Source organism: Eleutherodactylus coqui, chromosome 12 (genome assembly GCF_035609145.1).
Source record: "Eleutherodactylus coqui strain aEleCoq1 chromosome 12, aEleCoq1.hap1, whole genome shotgun sequence".
Lineage (NCBI taxonomy): Eukaryota > Metazoa > Chordata > Amphibia > Anura > Eleutherodactylidae > Eleutherodactylus > Eleutherodactylus coqui.
Window position 1 is genome coordinate 1,498,842 of NC_089848.1, and position 17,841 is coordinate 1,516,682.

The 17,841-nt window shown below is 50.7% G+C and overlaps 1 protein-coding gene across 1 annotated transcript in view; it reads left to right on the forward strand.

Moving 5' to 3' along the window:
* Positions 1-17,841, forward strand: part of GRB10 (growth factor receptor bound protein 10) — a 194,466-nt gene that overhangs the window by 19,392 nt on the left and 157,233 nt on the right. Inside the window, exon 2 of the mRNA XM_066585200.1 lies at positions 17,731-17,814. Within this exon, the coding sequence (XP_066441297.1) occupies positions 17,767-17,814 (48 nt within the window). The 5' untranslated portion in view covers positions 17,731-17,766. The remainder of the gene's footprint in view (positions 1-17,730; positions 17,815-17,841) is intronic.

The following is a 17,841-nucleotide window of genomic DNA, read 5'->3' on the forward strand; positions in this document are numbered from 1 at the left end:
TAGATCCGTCTGTGTCCCGGCCTACCTTACGCCTCCTGACCCGCACTCTGCTCCCTACGATGCTTATAGATCCGTCCAAGACCCGGCCTACTGTATGCCTCCTGACCTGAGCTCTGCTCCCTACGATGCTTGTAGATCCATCTGTGTCCCGGCCTACCGTCCGCCTCCTGACCCGCACTTTGCTTTTTGCGATGCTTGTAGATCCGTCTGTCCCGGCCTACCGTAAGCCTCCTGACCCGCACTCTGCTCCCTATGATGCTTGTAGATCCGTCCAAGACCCGGCCTACGGTAAGCCTCCTGACCTGCACTCCACTCCCTACGATGGTTGTAGATCCATCTGTGTCTAGGCCTACCATGCTTCTCCTGACCTGCGCTCTGCTCCCTACGATGCTTGTAGATCCATCTGCGTCCTGGCCTACCTTACGCCTCCTGACCCACACTCTGCTCCCTACGATGCTTGTAGATCCGTCCAAGACCTGGCCTACTGTACGCCTCCTGACCTGCGCTCTGCTCCCTACGATGCTTATGGATCCAGCCTACTGTCCACCTCCTAACCCGTAGTCTGCTTTCTGCGATGCTTGTAGATCCGTCCGTGTGTCCCGGCCTACTGTCCGCCTCCTGACCCGCGCTCTGCTCCTTACGATGCTTGTAGATCCACCCATTTGTCCTCTACGGTCCTGGATGGGGGGGGGGGGGGGTTGTACGGTCGCTGGGAGGGGGGTGGGCTGGGCTGTGCGGTCTCTGGGAAGGGGTGGGCTGGTTGTACGGTTGCTGGGATGGGGGTGGGCTATGTGGTGAGGTTTAACCCCTTTACATCATGGGTGTGGGTACGGATTCCGCTTCATACATAGCAGGTGAACACTGCTGCTGACCCTATAAATGCCTCGGTTAATTCTGCCCCGATTGGTATCTCAGGGTCTCGAACAGCCTGCTTGCCCCCGCCATGAGCTCGCATGGTGCCGATTGGTTGCTATGGCAGCAGCCTGAAGCCCTCTGAAGGCCCCCAGCAATGCTATGGTGTGGCGTGATAAATATATATATATGGTATTGCATTATACTCTGAGTGATGACATGCAAGGACTAAAAATTAACAGAAAGTAACGCTTTTTTTAATTTCATTTTAAAAAAGTTTTTTTTTTTTTTGTTCACCCCAGTTCAAAACCATTTTAGGATTAAAATCTCTTGCACTCCAAAATGGTACTAATAGAAACTGCAGGGCATCCTGTAAAACATGGCGCCGACACCCCGGCGGTGAAGTCAGCTGATGGCGGTAGAATTGCATCATTTTTCCACTTCACTTCGAAATACATTTTTTCCACTTCAGTACATTATATGGCGCACTAAGCAGCACCATCGGGAGATACAACTCCTCCCCCCAAACAGGCTATAAGGCCGGCTGCACACAGCCCTACGCCGAGCTCCAGAGTTAACAAGGCTTTGGGTTTTTTTTCCTGCACTTGTAAGGTGCGTTCGTTTGTGCCACCAAACACAGATTGAAATGGCTAATTAGTTCCAGATTTGGTCCTTCCTACTGCGCAATTAGTGTTTTTCGCATTTAGTTGAGTAGTCAGCCACTTGTGAAGAGAAGCCAAGTCATCCTGTAGATATGAGACCTTTTAATGACTGCAAAAATACATGATGGTACAGCGAGCTTTCACACCTCACAGGGTCCTTCATCAGACCACAATGGAACAGATCTAACAAGGTATTAGATGAATACACCTGATCACATGGGGGGGGGGGGGGGGAGGGGGAGGCAGCAACATGGGGGACTGAATTTTCACTAGATAAATACCAGAGACAGGGCGAGAGGGCACAGACATGTTGGGATCAATGGCATTTAGATAAATGGCAGGGAGGGAAGACCATAACAGTAAATAGTCCAGTGACCGTGAATGTGAAATCTCTCCTTCAGACCTGCAAACAAGGAAGATGGAGCAATACCTCTGCAGCGCCACCTGTTGGATGGCAGCATTCCTTCAAATCAAAGTACAAGTTTTACCAAGTTTGTAAAACAATGATTGGGAATAGCACCCCTTCTGGATGGTCCCCTGGGGCGTGACTATGCCATCCCCCTCCCGGTGTCTCCACACACCTCCTGGATCCTCTCCGAGGTTCATTCTATTCTTGAGGACATAAAACATGGCCATAAACTTATACTCAATTCTTCTGTGACGCTGTGACTTGAAATTGCCCTTTTAATATGATTACCCTCATCTGCTCTATGCTGTATCCCTGACCACAAATGTCCCGCTGCAGGTAATTCAGTCTGGTATTAGTGTATCTTGATGCCACCGGAAGTCCTGGTGGAGCCAAGATACAAGGAGTTTGACAGGGGGTTGACACCCCCTGTTCATGATTGGCTGAAGGGCATTGCCCCTTTCTCGGGCTCACAGGTCCTGGTGTTTTTCACAGCGCTGGGTGTAGCAGGTGTCCAAGCAATCACGCTTTCACTGTCCCTGCCGGCCCGTTTTCCACCTGCTGGGCCAGCTGTCACCTCCGTTGCGTTAGAAGGGGCCGCTGTAACTGTCCCTGTGGACACTTCCTCCGCGTCCCCCCCCCCCCCCCCCCCTCCTACGCTGGGAGTGTATGGGAGCCACAGAAGGACAGCAACTGCAAACTTTAGTATACATGGGCCCCCCTGTCGCTGCCGCTCTGCGCAGGTACCCGTTCTGTGGGTCTGAAACCAGGAGCGGTGACCAATGCACCCCAACAGCACAGCGTTCTAAAGTTCACCGGCCCACAGGTCAGCGCTCCCTCGCACAGCAGCACTGCGGAGTGCAGGCCGACCGATCTCCCCTACCTCCGCTGACCACCACAATTGCTCATTAGTACTGAGCGCTGCCTCGCAGCCATCCTCCACGGCAGCCGGCGCTGGCTACAGGACCTGTAGGCCGAGGCCGGGCAGAATGCAGGACAGCCAATCAGTAACAGGGGGCGTCAACCCCCTGCCAAAATCCTTGTATCTTACCTCCACCTGTACTTGTGGTGGCATCAAGATACACTAATACCATTCAGTCTTTCCCTCTGTAATCATGTGGTGATAAGATCTCATCCTGGCCCTCAGTTTTTGTCCTGTTTCCCCGATATAAAGCCCCCCCAACAGGACATTTACTGCATCGGATCAGGTACAACATCAGATGTGGAGCATGTAACCGTACCCCGGGATCTTATAGGTCTGCTGTGTGTTGGCCGTACATGTCAGCAGGTCTCACAGCTCCCTACCGTAATTATGTGCATAATATATAATGTATCCTGGCTGCAGTCTGCACATGTCAGCAGGTCTTTGTGTGTGTGTCCTGGCTGCAGTCCGTACATGTCAGCAGGTCTTATAGCTCCTTACATTACAGGGATCTTCTAGTCCTGCTGTGTGTTGGGGTTATGTATCCTGTCCGCGGTCCATACATGTCAGCAGGTCTTACAGCTCCTTACCTTACAGGGATCTCCTAGTCCTGCTGTGTGTTGGGGTTATGTATCCTGTCCGCAGTCAGTATATGTCAGCAGGTCTTACAGCTCCTTACATTACAGGGATCTTATAGTCCTGCTGTGTGTTGGGGTTATGTATCCTGTCCGCAGTCAGTATATGTCAGCAGGTCTTACAGCTCCTTACATTACAGGGATCTTATAGTCCTGCTGTGTGTTGGGGATCCGTATCCTGTCTGCGGTCCGTACATGTCAGCAGGTCTTACACCTCCTTACATTACAGGGATCTTATAGTCCTGCTGTGTGTTGGGGATTTGTATCCTGTCCGCAGTCCGTACATGTCAGCAGGTCTGACAGCTCCTTACATTGTATGTGTGTATATATATATATCCTGTCCGTGGTCCGTACATGTCAGCAGGTCTTACAGCTCCTTACATTACTGGGATCTTATAGTCCTGCTATGTGTTGGGGCTATGTATCCTGTCTGCGGTCCGTACCTGTCAGTAGGTCTTACAGCTCCTTACATTACAGGGATCTTATAGTCCTGCTGTGTGTTGGGGTTATGTATCCTGTCCCCGGTCCGTACATGTCAGCAGATCTTACAGCTCCTCACATTACAGGGATCTTATAGTCCTGCTGTGTGTTGGGGTTATGTATCCTGTCCGCAGTCAGTATATGTGAGCAGGTCTTACAGCTCCTTACATTACAGGGATCTTCTAGTCCTGCTGTGTGTTGGGGTTATGTATCCTGTCCGCGGTCCATACATGTCAGCAGGTCTTACAGCTCCTTACATTACTGGGATCTTATAGTCCTGCTATGTGTTGGGGCTATGTATCCTGTCTGCGGTCCGTACCTGTCAGTAGGTCTTACAGCTCCTTACATTACAGGGATCTTATAGTCCTGCTGTGTGTTGGGGTTATGTATCCTGTCTGCAGTCCGTACATGTCAGCAGGTCTTACAGCTCCTTACCTTACAGGGATCTTATAGTCCTGCTCTGTGTGTTGGGGTTATGTATCCTGTCGGCAGTCCGTACATGTCAGCAGGTCTTACAGCTCGTTACATTACAGGGATCTTATAGTCCTGCTGTGTGTTGGGGATCTGTATCCTGTCTGCGGTCCGTACATGTCAGCAGGTCTTACAGCTCCTTACATTACAGGGTCTTATAGTCCTGCTGTGTGTTGGGGTTATGTGTCCTGTCTGCGGTCCGTACATGTCAGCAGGTCTTACAGCTCCTTACATTGCAGGGATAAGTTCCTTCTTGTGTATCGGAGGACAATGCACTCCTGATTATAAGGTTCCTCAGACTAGGAGGTAGCCTGTAACACAGAAGCGGAGGGACCGGGAATATGGAGGTCAGATGGTCATCCTTGTGTGGGTGTGGTGGAGTTTCTTTGTGTTTTTCCTTAAACTTCATAAATTCATACATTGACTTGCAGGAATGCTGCCATCCAACAGGTGGCGCTGCAGAGGTCTTATGTGCAGAGAGAGATGACACATCCTGAAACTGTCACATTCCTTAGCAGTGGACTGAGTAAATACTTACCTTTCTGCTCATCTTGTCTGGTGGTTTATGGGCAAATCTGTCTCCAATTTCATGTGAAAAACTTGTATTTAGGTCAAGAGGGGTGTGTGTGTATAATTAATATATATTACACCCATTTTGACAGGGCGAGTGTGGGGCAAACGATGGCTGCCCCTCGCTTTTGTAGGAGCACCGCAGCAGTATATGCGTGACGAGGGGCGGCCATCGTTTATGTAGGAGCACCGCAGCCAGTATGTGGGGGACGAGGGGCGGCCATCGTTTATGTAGGAGCACCGCAGCCAGTATGTGGGGGACGAGGGGCGGCCATCGTTTATGTAGGAGCACCGCAGCCAGTATGTGGGGGACGAGGGGCGGCCATCGTTTATGTAGGAGCACCGCAGCCAGTATGTGGGGGACGAGGGGCGGCCATCGTTTATATAGGAACACCGCAGCCGGTATGTGGGGACGAGGGGCGGCCATCTTTATGTAGGAGCACCGCAGCCAGTATATACAGGACGAGGCGCGGCCATCGTTTATATAGGAGCACCGCAGCAGTATGTGCAGGACGAGGGGCGGCCATCGTTTATGTAGGAGCACCGCAGCCAGTATGTGGGGGACGAGGGGCAGCCATCGTTTATGTAGGAGCACCGCAGCCCGTATGTGCAGGACGAGGGGCGGCCATCGCTTTTGTAGGAGCACCGCAGCACGTATGTGCAGGACGAGGTGCGGCCATCGTTTATGGAGGAGCACTGCAGCGAGTATGTACAGGACGAGGGGCGGCCATCGTTTATGTAAGAGCACCGCAGCAGTATATGCGTGACGAGGGGCGGCCATCGTTTATGTAGGAGCACCGCAGCCAGTATGTGGGGGACGAGGGGCGGCCATCGTTTATGTAGGAGCACCGCAGCCAGTATGTGGGGGACGAGGGGCGGCCATCTTTTATGTAGGAGCACCGCAGCCAGTATGTGGGGGACGAGGGGCGGCCATCGTTTATGTAGGAGCACCGCAGCCAGTATGTACAGGACGAGGGGCGGCCATCGTTTATGTAGGAGCACCGCAGCCAGTATGTGGGGGACGAGGGGCGGCCATCGTTTATGTAGGAGCACTGCAGCCAGTATGTGTGGGACGAGGGGTGGCCATCGTTTATGTAGGAGCACCACAGCCAGTATGTGTGGGACGAGGGGTGGCCATCGTTTATGTAGGAGCACCACAGCCAGTATGTGTGGGACGAGGGGCGGCCATCGTTTATGTAGGAGCACCACAGCCAGTATGTGGGGGACGAGGGGCGGCCATCGTTTATGTAGGAGCACCACAGCCAGTATGTGCAGGATGAGGGGCAGCCATCGTTTGCTGACATTGGTCCTGTGTAAACCCAGCATTCTATAGATTATGTGCCCGATCCACATCCGTTTCATGCAGCCAGATGACGGCCCGCTGATCTCTATGGAAGTATTCCATCTGCAATTGTGCTGCGCGTTTTGCAGTTCACAGGCCCCCCCCCCCCCCCCCCCCCCCTCTGAGGATGATCTGTTTATCCGCACAGAAAAACTCTCGGATCCTCGCTCGTTTGCAAGCATTTTAAATCCACTTCCGCGATGAATTGCATGTCTTCCACAGCGGTAATATGCGCGCAGAATCTGAACGTGCCGTGTGCAGGCGGCCCAAATTGTAGGGTTGTGTACAATATGCTCATCAGGGTCCGTTAGAGGCCAAAGGAGCCCACCCCTTCCCTTCACAACCTACACATAGAAGTAATGCAGTTACAGCCTATGGGGGACAGGTGGCGCCCTCCTTGGTGGCTGGCCAGCCTGGGAGTCCATTATGTTTTTGGGTACAAAGCTGTCCCTGAACAGAGGGGGTTTAAGGGCTGAACTTTGGTTGAAGAGGGCAGATCTTGGCTCCATGATGCAGTCTACTCATGGTAAGTGGGTCATTCCTATACTTCAGGGGCGTGCGCACGATTGTCTGTCTGCCTGATTATTCGCGGAGCCCTGTGCTGATTGATTGGCTTCCTGTTGTAACGGTGACAAGTCAAGTCCGTCCTGATTTCCCGGAGATGGCGAGTCTTGCCTGCACCACTTAGGGCTAACCTCACACGGGCACATGTGAAACTATGCCCAATAGAACGTCTATGTGCCCACGGGTGTGAGGCGTTCTGTCGGCTCTTCACAACCCTTCAGGGAAGTAGCAATCCTCCGGGCCGCCTTGTTTTCAATGGGAAACCTTGCATCACATTCGTGTGCCTCTCGCACACCGTGCGATGCTTTGTGGGCCCCATTGAATACAATTGGCGAGGGAACGCCCAGGCGCAGCACATGCTGCTATAGTTCTTTTCACTGCGATGCTGTATATATGACCACATTCAAAAGAACTGGGGTCATATTCTTGGGAGATCTGTGCATCTCAACACATAAATCGTGTGTTTTTTTTTGTTTTCTCGGCTGTTTAAAAGCGGTCAAATCGGCCTTTGCGTAGAGAAGGCTGTCAATTGGCCAGTGTTGGTGGGATGAGCAGGATTCTCCCCGTTCTAGAAGCCAGCGTATACAGAGTAGAGGACAGAAATCCCGCTTCCAGTTAGAACAACCTGTAGACGCAAACTCCTTCTCACCCCCTCCTTCCAATCCAGGTAAGCTGCGGGTGCGCTCTAACGGACCACCAGGAAGTCTCCTATTGGCTCAGCTGCAAGTCCTCCTGCGAGGACCTGCGGAAGGTTTTTCTTCTTCCAACATGGTCGTTTTCATATGAGGCCTAAGATAAAACATTGGGTGCTTCCAAGCCGGTGACAATACAGCCCTTAGGGTTGGCCAGTGTGAACGTGGAGAAAGGTAGTCAGACTGGTGAAATGGCGCGGCCCTCTGGCGAGATGGGTAATACGTTGGAACGTTTATCTGAACGGTTAGTAAAACGCCAGCCTGCTTATAGTTTTGGTTCTTAAGCTTTACAGCCATGCGACGGCGCAGGAAAAGCAGACTGTTTAAAAATAAAAAATCTGCCCTGCGCCCGTCTGATGGCTCACCGTGCTGATAATCTGCAGTACAGAAGAGGCACTAACCGGGCACGGACGCCACTGCTGGTAGAGCCGGATTCCACTGCGGGCCTTCAATGGCAGCCGTCTGTGCAGGAACCGCAGTGAAATGGAGTGCTGCGATTTGTTCTCCAGACCAAAAGGTCCACAAAACAAATCGGCATGCTTTAATCCAGGTTGAGACGCCAATGCTTTCCTATATGGGCGGCTTGAGCAAATCCAATCCGCCCGTGGACATTGGGCCTAAGGCCATGTCACATGGGAAAAACCAAGGCTGATTCTGCCCAGACGTCTGTCACGATTCCTAAAGCCCTGAGTGTTACGATCGTGTGGGCAACTAAGCATGGGGCCAACACGATCGCGACCAAAGGAGGACTGGGTACGCACACGGGTTTCATGCAAACTGACCCTGTTCTACACGGGAGGATGGCAAGGTCCTACCTAAGCAGGGACATTGCCCCAATAAAGGCAGCCCAGTGGTCTTCGGATCTGGGCCCTAGCTGATCCTAGGAGCCACGCACCAGAACAGGACGCATTCACATGCCACATGACAGGGACTGAACAACAGGACACAGAGCCAGAATACACAGCATACAGCAGCCACAATGCAAACACTAATAGCAGATGATAAGCTGAATATAAAAGGGAGGTGTTAGTTCGTACATTGGCCAATGAACTTAAGCTGCAAGCCCCGGCAAGGCCCCTCGTATCTTGCAGTCCCTACACTAGCAAGACACATCTACTAGAGGGCCCTAGGGGCCAACCTAGCGCAGACATAGGAAACAAACACAGCAGACCAAACTGACACAAAATAAACGGACATGAACAGCAAGCTGCAACAGGACACAGGTCACAGATACATCCAAACAGTACAGGACCAGCTTCAGACTGACCAGGAGCTGGGTTTATATGTGAGAACAGACCCAGGGGATTGGCTAGCAGGAAGAACCAAACTCAGCCGGCTCAATCAATTAACCCTGTGAGGGCTGTGCTCCTAAGAAGCTTAGAACTACAGATCCCAGCAGCACACGTAACATTGAGGAGCGCCACTCAGAGCGCTTTGGGCTCGTTCACCCATGCAGACAGCGGGCTCTACGTGGTGAATGATGCATGTGTCTCCCATCAGCTGTCTGGACTTCTCCTCCCTGTTTCTAGCGGCTTTACGCTTGCATCTATGAGCAGATGAGCCTGTGAAGGTTGCTCGTTCGCTGGCTGATTCAGACAGGTCGATTATAAGGGAATGGGCACTTGGGTGGCTGTTGGGCCGTTGGTCATTGGGGGGGGGGGGGGGGACCAGATGGACTCTCGCAGAATGACTGTTCAAAAAAAAAAAAAATCATGGAACGTGTAAAACTGATTCGATGTAAACGGATGATGACTGGCACCTTTATCTGGGTTTTTGCACTTCAGACTTAAAGGGGTTGTCTCGTGCCGAAACGTTTTTTTTTTTTTTTCCATAGGCCCCCCCCCCCTCCCCCCGTTCGGCGCAGGACAACCCCAAAGGATGTGTTTAAAAAAAAAACAAAACATTTTATTACTTACCCGAATCCCCGCTCTGCGACGTCTTCCTTCACCAAGATGGCCGCCGCGATCTTCACCCACGATGCACTGCGGGTCTTCTCCCATTGTGCACAGTGGGCTCTGTGCGGTCCATTGCCGATTCTAGCCTCCTGATTGGCTGGAATCGGCACACGTGACGGGGCAGAGCTACGAGGACCAGCTCTCCGGCACGAGCTACCCCATTCACCAGGAAGAAGACCGCACAGCGCAAGCGCGTCTAAAAAAGCAAGAAGACATCAGAATTAGACGGCACCATGGAGACGGGGACGCCAGCACCGGAGGGGGTAAGTGAATAACTTCTGTATGGCTCATATTTAATGCACGATGTACATTACAAAGTGCATTAATATGGCCATACAGAAGTGTATAGACCCACTTGCTGCCGCGGGACAACCCCTTTAAGTCTCCTGAAGAGTTGGTCGTCTGTTAGACCTTGGTTTGACCATTGGTTTTTTGACCACATTTTGCAGTCCTGTTAGACCAAACAGCCGCAGCGGGAGCTGATTTTCTTGTTTAGGCAGACGAGAACCAGAGTGACTTTAGAATGGGTTGAATTGGTTCAGCTTGAACTGCCAAACCGGTTTATCGTCCAACGGCTGGCGCACTGTAGCACACTAAGGGAGCCCTCGCTGCAGCCGTCTTACCGATGGAAGGTGGGACAGTATATACAATATATACTGCAGGACGCTGCCAGGTATTCTGGGTGGGAAAATCTACCAAAATCTGTAGGTCAACACGGGATTGTGATGCAGAAGGGCAGTCGTACATCCAAATCTGCAGGTCTGAGCGCCAGAACCGCAGCGGGGTGTCTGCTGTAACCAGCTGTCTGAACTGCTTGAAGTGCATCAGATTGAGTTTCTTTCCAGTGCTGCAGAATATGTTGGTGCTATATAGCATAGCGGGGGCTGTACCATTAGCCTAATATATACCCGGGACAGGCAGAAAGGGGTTAATGGCCAAATGTCTGTCCAGTGTAACCGCATCTGTAATCTGATGGGAGATGGAGGAATTTATACAGCTGACATCCCGGAAGTGTTCTGGGCATCGCTTCCTGCGAGGGGCCGCCCTACAACAGTTTAGGGCAGCATCATGTACAAGTGCGGGGCTGCCGAGATCGCCAGGAGGCTCCATGGACGGCCTCCTCTACAACTTAGAACTTAAGTTATGGCTAGAGCCAAGTGGGGGTCCGCCCGGCAATATGTAGCCTGGTGCGATGCGTCCGAGGCGCTGGTGATGCCGCAGAGGCTTGGCCACAACTAGTACATGCGGCAGCATCTCTCCTGCATTATCGCACCTTATTTCTGTCTCCCAGCTGCCATGGAGTGATTTTTCGCCACTGGGGTGTATATGATAGAGGAGGCTGGACCCTACTAATGAGGGGGAAAAGAGGGTCCGTCACCTTATCTTGGTTATGCAGCAGAGAAGCTTAATGTCCCCAATGCAGAGCCCCCCCCCCCCCCCCCCATACAGCAAAGGGCTATCATGAAAACTGTCAGAAGAATCTTCTTTCAGAGCATTAAGACACATTCCGTCTGAGATTAGAAGTACTTCAAGTGGGTCTTGTACAAACAGACTGGAATTACGCATTCCGCGATCGCTGTCTGCAGGACGATCTGTGGTAAAGCATGGCATTGATGGGCATGCACTTTCAAATTCCCGTTACACTTGTAGGTACGAATTGCAGATTCTGCAAGCAGAAGAAAAATCGCAGCATGCTCTATTTTAACGTGGATTCCGCGCAGACTGCCTCAATAGAGGTCTGTGGATGCAAATGCGTACATCCATGCGGAAACCCCTAGGCATCCGCAATCATTCACAATTTTCCGCCAAGGACTGCAGGTCTTCCACTGTGTAATCCGTCCCGTTGGTGTGAGCCCGGCCTAAAGGATGCCAGGGGGGCCTAGCGGTTCCGGGGTCTTTGGACTGTATGACAACCCGAGAGTGCTGCAGTATTCAGGCTATGGGATTAGAAGGGCCCGAGCGCAGAGCTCTTCCTGCACGAATATCCTTAGAGGAGGGGAACAAGCCGGTCACGGGGAGTCGTGCATGTTTGTGCCATAAGCAGAGAATGGCCCCCATGGACTTCAGCGGGTTGTTCACATTTCCGTAATTTTACGCGTGCATTTTGTTCATGCAAAAAAAATAACTGTAATCTTGGGCCGGCTTCATGCGGCAATCGCAGTATCAGGAGTGTCGGCACGGCGCTTTCTCACTAAAACCTTGCAGCCGCTTGTGTTCTTGCGTGGCAGACAACAGGACTTTCTAATGATAAAGGCTCCTCACATGAAAACGGCAAGTCTATGTGATGAGCTAAAAAGGGTCTGTAGGGAAATGTGGGCTGTTAGAGAGCAAAACCCAGAAAGATGGAACATGCTGCCTAGACTTCCCAGGAGAGCCTGGGAATGGTCTGTGTGCAGCCGGGACCTAATCGTCTGCCGGTGACCGCTAGCCACAGAAGCCCAGGAGTGCCGCCTGTATCTTGGCAGACGCTTCTGTGGACGCAGTGCGGCCATCAGCCAGAACCTCCTAATTGGCTAATTGGGCTCGCAGAGTACTTTGTGTGGTCCCCCGCATGTAAGACAAACGGTTGTGCGCTTATCCCTGGTGGGAAGAATACCTGTCCAGGCGGCTCGAGACGATAAGGCTTCCAACAAGAGGCTTTCCAAATTCTACCTTTCCTTCCTCTTGCAAACCCTGATGTCCTACTGAGCATTTACAGATCCCTCCAATGGGCACTTCGGGGAGAGGTTGAGTTGGCTTGGGAGAAGGACTGCGACTTCCGAGGGGAGGAAGAAGGCATATGTTATGACCCATAAGACCAACCTATCCAGTAAGGCCCCCTGTATACAGCCGAGGCGGAATATCGCTAGCGAGGGGGGAGCACTGTCAGGTCTCCTATATGAGCCTATGGGCTTGCCGTGGAGAATCGCAGCATGCCGCAATTTAAATCCTGCAAGCGGAGAATCTTTAGGATTCTCCGCTCGTGGACGCCAGCGCTGCACTCTCCATAGTAATCCTATGGAAAGCTTTACAGAGCGTGATCCGTGGGCGATTTATCACCAGCAGGTCATCGCCCATGGGCAGGCAGCCTTGGATGCAGGAACTCTATTACAACATTTTGCTACGATGGTACAGGACTCCAGTGGGGCAGGCCAGGGTTTACCCCAGTATCCGGATCTGTGTTGCAGGTGCCAAGTTGAACCAGGGACCATGATCCATTTATGGTGGTCCTGCACTCTAATTCAGCCACTTTGGCAGGAGGCGGCAGCAGTTTATAAAGGCTCGATCAACCTCACCCCTGAAATAGCCGCCTTGTCCATGATTCCAGGCTCGTTGTCCCAAATAAAAAGCTGCTTGTTGCAATTCTTTATATTGGCTACAAGGCACATTGTTCCCAGGAAATGGAAGTCCACGACTCCAATGTTGGATGATGTGGAATGCCCAGATAGGGATATTCCAGGAGATCTGTGTGTTCTGGGGTCACTCCATATAAGTTGGGCACAGTCATACCAGTGTTCTACAGTGAAACAAACTCTTTGGTCATCTGGACCAGAAAATAGAACTCCGGAGAGCCTAGAAGATCTGTTATGGTGGATGAACAGAAGGACTCTGATCCTAGGCGTTCCTTGGGTGATATCCTCCCCAGTGATGGTCACAGCCAGCCCCAGGGGTTAAAGAGGCAATCTAGGAGATCCTGCTTTTCAGGGCCAGTGGAAGAGTTTGGAAGCTTGTCAAACTTAACCCTTTCCAATCCAATTTCCCTGCCCCCACACACTTCCCAGAACTTTTATTTTGGGTTGAAAAGTGCTTGGTGGATTCCTAGGAATTGCTCAACAAACACACAATGACCTGTCACATATTAACTCATGATTTTATTATAGAATTTCAGATCTTTAATTTTCAAAAAAATTGCTATTTTAGGCAAGGCAGTACACAGAATGGCCTGCAGCGGGCTGTGAAGTAGGCTTTCTGGGTGCTAATCAGCAGGGACTACTCTATGGATAAAACCTCCAGACATTCTGAACCATATAGCTGCTGCTGGAGTTACTCCCTGGGAGGAGGCTGAAAGCCTGAGGTCTGTGGTTACCACAAGTCTGAGGGGGAAGGACGCCCCTAGACGGACACCCTGGACCTTGCTGTGACGTCTATTGGTGCTAGCCCACTGTGTAAGATAGAGAATCTCATGTGAGTTAGTAGCCAGATGGCTAATATTTTAGTTAATTCATGTGTGCACTGACTAAACTGAAGAATTGTTACCTTTTAACAATTTGCTGCCAAAATAAAATGGACTTCCTGAATTTTGGATATGGCTCATTGAAGTGCAGCCATCCACCAAGGTGGGGGGGAAGGTGGCGATTTCTGCAAGGTGACTAATCTCCCCCCCCCCCCCCCCACCTTGTTGTCATATGTATATATGTAAAACTACGCTGTAGAGGGGTCCACCATATGGACCACTCATTGAATCATGGAATGTAGAGTTGGAAGGGACCTCCAGGGTCATCTGGTCCAACCCCCTGCTCAGTGCAGGAGTCACTAAATCACCCCAGACAGATATTTGTCCAGCTTTTGTTTGAACACTTCATTCAAGAACTCCCCACCTCCTGTGGTAACCTGTTCCACTCATTGATCCCCTCACTGTCTAATATCTAATCTGTCTCCTCCCTCTGTTTCATCCCATTGCTTCTAGTCTTTCGTTGTGCAGATGAGAATAGGGCTGATCCCTCTGCACTGTGACAGCCCTTCAGATATTTGTAGACCGCTGTTAAGTCCCTCATAGGACATGATTTGCAGATCGCTCACCATCTTGGTAACTCTTCTCTGAACTTGCTCCAGTTTGTCTTTTTTTCAAAGTGGGGTGCCCAGAACTGGACACAGTATTCCAGATGAGGTCTGACTAAGGAAGAGTAGAGGGGGATAATGACCTCACATGATCTAGACTATGCTTCTCTTAATACATCCCAGAATTGTGTTTGAACATGAGTCAACAGTGTGATGCAGCAGCCAAAAAGGCAGTCTAGATCTATAAGGCTGGATTCACACTGGACGGATTTGCCACAGAAATGCTGTGCGGCAAATCCGCTTGCGGCTCCTAATCCCGGAATTAGCCAGCTATGTGGACGAGAGTGCAAAAAGCTCGTCTACATGAGGCGGCAAAGCCAGGCAGAATCAACAGCCGCAGCATGTGGTGTGTGGGTTGTTTTTTTTTCTCTCCCCGTTGCGGCCTCACTTCTCTCTACGGGGAGAGAAAGCCACAATGGAATGCTGGCAGCCAAACTGCTCCAAAACCTGCAGTGAAAAGCCTTAGGGTGCCTGTCCCATGGGTGATTTCACCGGCCGACGCTTTCCATAGCATTACTATGGAAAGCGCTGGCACCTGTCCACGAGCGGAGAATCATTGTGATTCTCCGCTCGCGGCGGGCAATTCGCTGCATGCTGCGAATTGCCCCGATTCTCCGCAGCCAGCCTATCTATCGGATAGAGCTGACCGGTGGAGAATCGGCGGCGGCGCTCTGCCGTGGGACTTTGCATCGGCCGTGGACGGGCCTTAGTATACCCAAGTCTTTTTCACATGTGCTGCTGCTTAGACCAATTCCTAACTTCCTGTATGTGCTTTCTTCAGTTTTCTTGCCCAGATGTAGGACTTTGTATTTCTCCTTGTTAAATACCTTTCTGTTAGTCGCCGACCACTGTGCCAGCTTTTCTAGCTTTTTGAAGACTCACTCTCTCTTCCCTAGTGTTAGCTATCCCTTCTAGCTTTGTGTCATCGAAAAACTGTTCATATTTGCCATCAATTTCCTCCTCCAGATCATTTATAACAATGTTGGCCAACACTGGGCCTAGGACAGAGCCTTGTGGTCCCACTTGATACATTCTTCCACTTGGATGTGCAGCCATTTATGACCCCTCTTTGGGTACGATCACTAATCCAGTTGTGAATCCACCTAACAGTTGCCTTGTCAATCCCATATTTGACATTTGTTTTCAGTAAGTATAGTATGAGATACTTTGTCAGATACTTTACTAAAGTCAAGATATACTATATCCACCGCATTTCCCTGATCAGCCCAGTTGGTGATTCTATCATAGAAGGAAATTAGATTAGTTTGGCATGACTTGTTTGTCACAAACCCATGCTTGCTCTGGTTAATTACTCCATTTTCATCTAAGTACTTGCATACATGCTATTTAATAATTTGTTCAAAGATCTTTCCCTGTATAGAAGTCAGGCTCACAGGCCTGTAGTTTCCTGGATCCACCTTCTTCGAAGATTGGAAAAGGGCAAATGTTGTCCCTATCTTCTGGGACTTCTCCTGTTCTCCAGGAATTTTCAAAGATTATGGCGAGTGGTTCAGCAATTACCCACGCTGCTTTCTTTAGTATCCTAGGATGTAATTCATCTGGACCTTGAGACTTGGGTTCATGTAAGTTAGCTAAGTGTTCTCTCACCATCTCCTCGATGATAGATGGCCTGCATTTTTTTTATTCCCACAGTAGCACAGGGAAGATCAGTTGATGTTCCATCTACTTTCTGAGAGAAAACAGATACAAAATAGGAATTTAAGAGTTCAGCCTTTTCACCATTAACCAATTCACCACTTTCATTTTGTAAACAAGCTATAGCATCTGACTTTTTTCTTTTTTTTTTTTTTGAGCCTTGAGTTGCCCTTCTGTCACTCTTCTTTCTGCCCTCTTCCACTAGATGCTCCCCCCTCCATGAACTTGGCACACGCACATAGTGACTAAAGTCTGATCACGGTTGTGTTGGCTGTCAGACTGCTGATTCCCCCTGTGTATGGTGCGGGTTCAGCTCCCAAGCCAGTCCATGCATGGTTATTTACATCCTGACTACATGCGGTATGTGCATTTATAATCTTGGTAGAACCCTTTAACCCCTTCAAGACACAACTATTTAGATTTAAGTTCCCTCATCCATAGGGCAGGGGGATAACTTGCTAATTGTTGGCAGGGTGTCAGTGGTGTAACGATTAGGGAAGACACTCGGGACCTCTGTTCTTGAGATCTGTAGGGTGACCAGGGAGTTGCCCCTCATCTGGTGGACCAGGGAGTTGCCCCGTATCCCAGCCTGTAGCATCTGGCTTCAGCACACCCAGCAAAAAAAGTTTGAATTCACCTTAGCAAAGATTAGCGGTGGGGTGGATCTTGTATGTTCTTCTGGATGTCCCTGAGTGAATTCATGAGTCTACACCTGAGGAAGTAGTGATGGGTATTTGTTGGGGATTTTGCAATTGTTCAGTCCTCCCAGAATACAGGATTATAAGAAAATGCCCAAAAGCGTGCCGTGGAAGCACCCGACAAGGTGGAAGGCCGATTATCTCCCATCCCCCCCCCCCCACCACCACCCACGCCGTCGCTGAGGCCGATTCTCTTACCTACCCCCCCCCCCCCCCCCCAATCCTGCCGGCGCTGAGGCAGTGGGAAGAGCTGTGTATCATTGGAACTATCCCAGCAGCGCCATTTTTGAAATGTTCTTCAGGTCAGCTTTACAAGGAGAAGATGAATTAAAGGGTAGCAGAGTATGGATTCTGTAACGCTGGATTGTGGGATGCTTTCACTCTACAGGGCATTAATGGGAAAATAATCCCTTAAATTGGTCGGACCACCCCTTTAATGAGTCCATTGTGAGTGAGGTGAGCGGCCGCTGCCCGGCGAGGTGAGCGGCCGCTGCCCGGCGAGGTGGGTGTACTTCAAGGATCCTTGTGGTCCTACTTGTCCCACAGTACAAGACACGGTGCTTCAGTGCATGGAGCTCGCCGTCAGTGCCGCAGGGCAGTATTGTGCGGTACATGGGTCGTAAAACTAACGGTAATCAGCGCGGTGTCATTAATGACCGGCTCTATCCGTGAAGGCTCCGGCACAGTTGTGTTTTTCTCGCGCGTTTTTTCACGCGATTGTCAGTGGGACGTTCTGATATAAACGCGTCGCAGGTCGGTGCTTTGTGATTTTGGTGCGATGCGTTGTCAATGGGACTTTCTAGTGTTAAAAACACAAGTGTGCCGGAGCCCTCAAGGTTCCTGTTCAAGGACAGCAAGCGGAGATCTTAACCAAGAGACATTGATTCAGAAAGACCTGAAACTTGTATTTAGTTGGTTTGGTTGGAAGCTTCGCTGCAGCTCATCTCCCTTCAGCTGGCGGGCGGTAAGCTTCACTTACCTAAATGCAGTGTTCTGTTTATTTCCAGGTGTCTACCAAGATTGTGAGTGCCACTAAGGAGCAGATGGCGCTATCTGGGTGCTCGGACGCCTTCTTACATCCCTACTACCAGGTAAGGTGCGAGTACTAGAAGATGCCA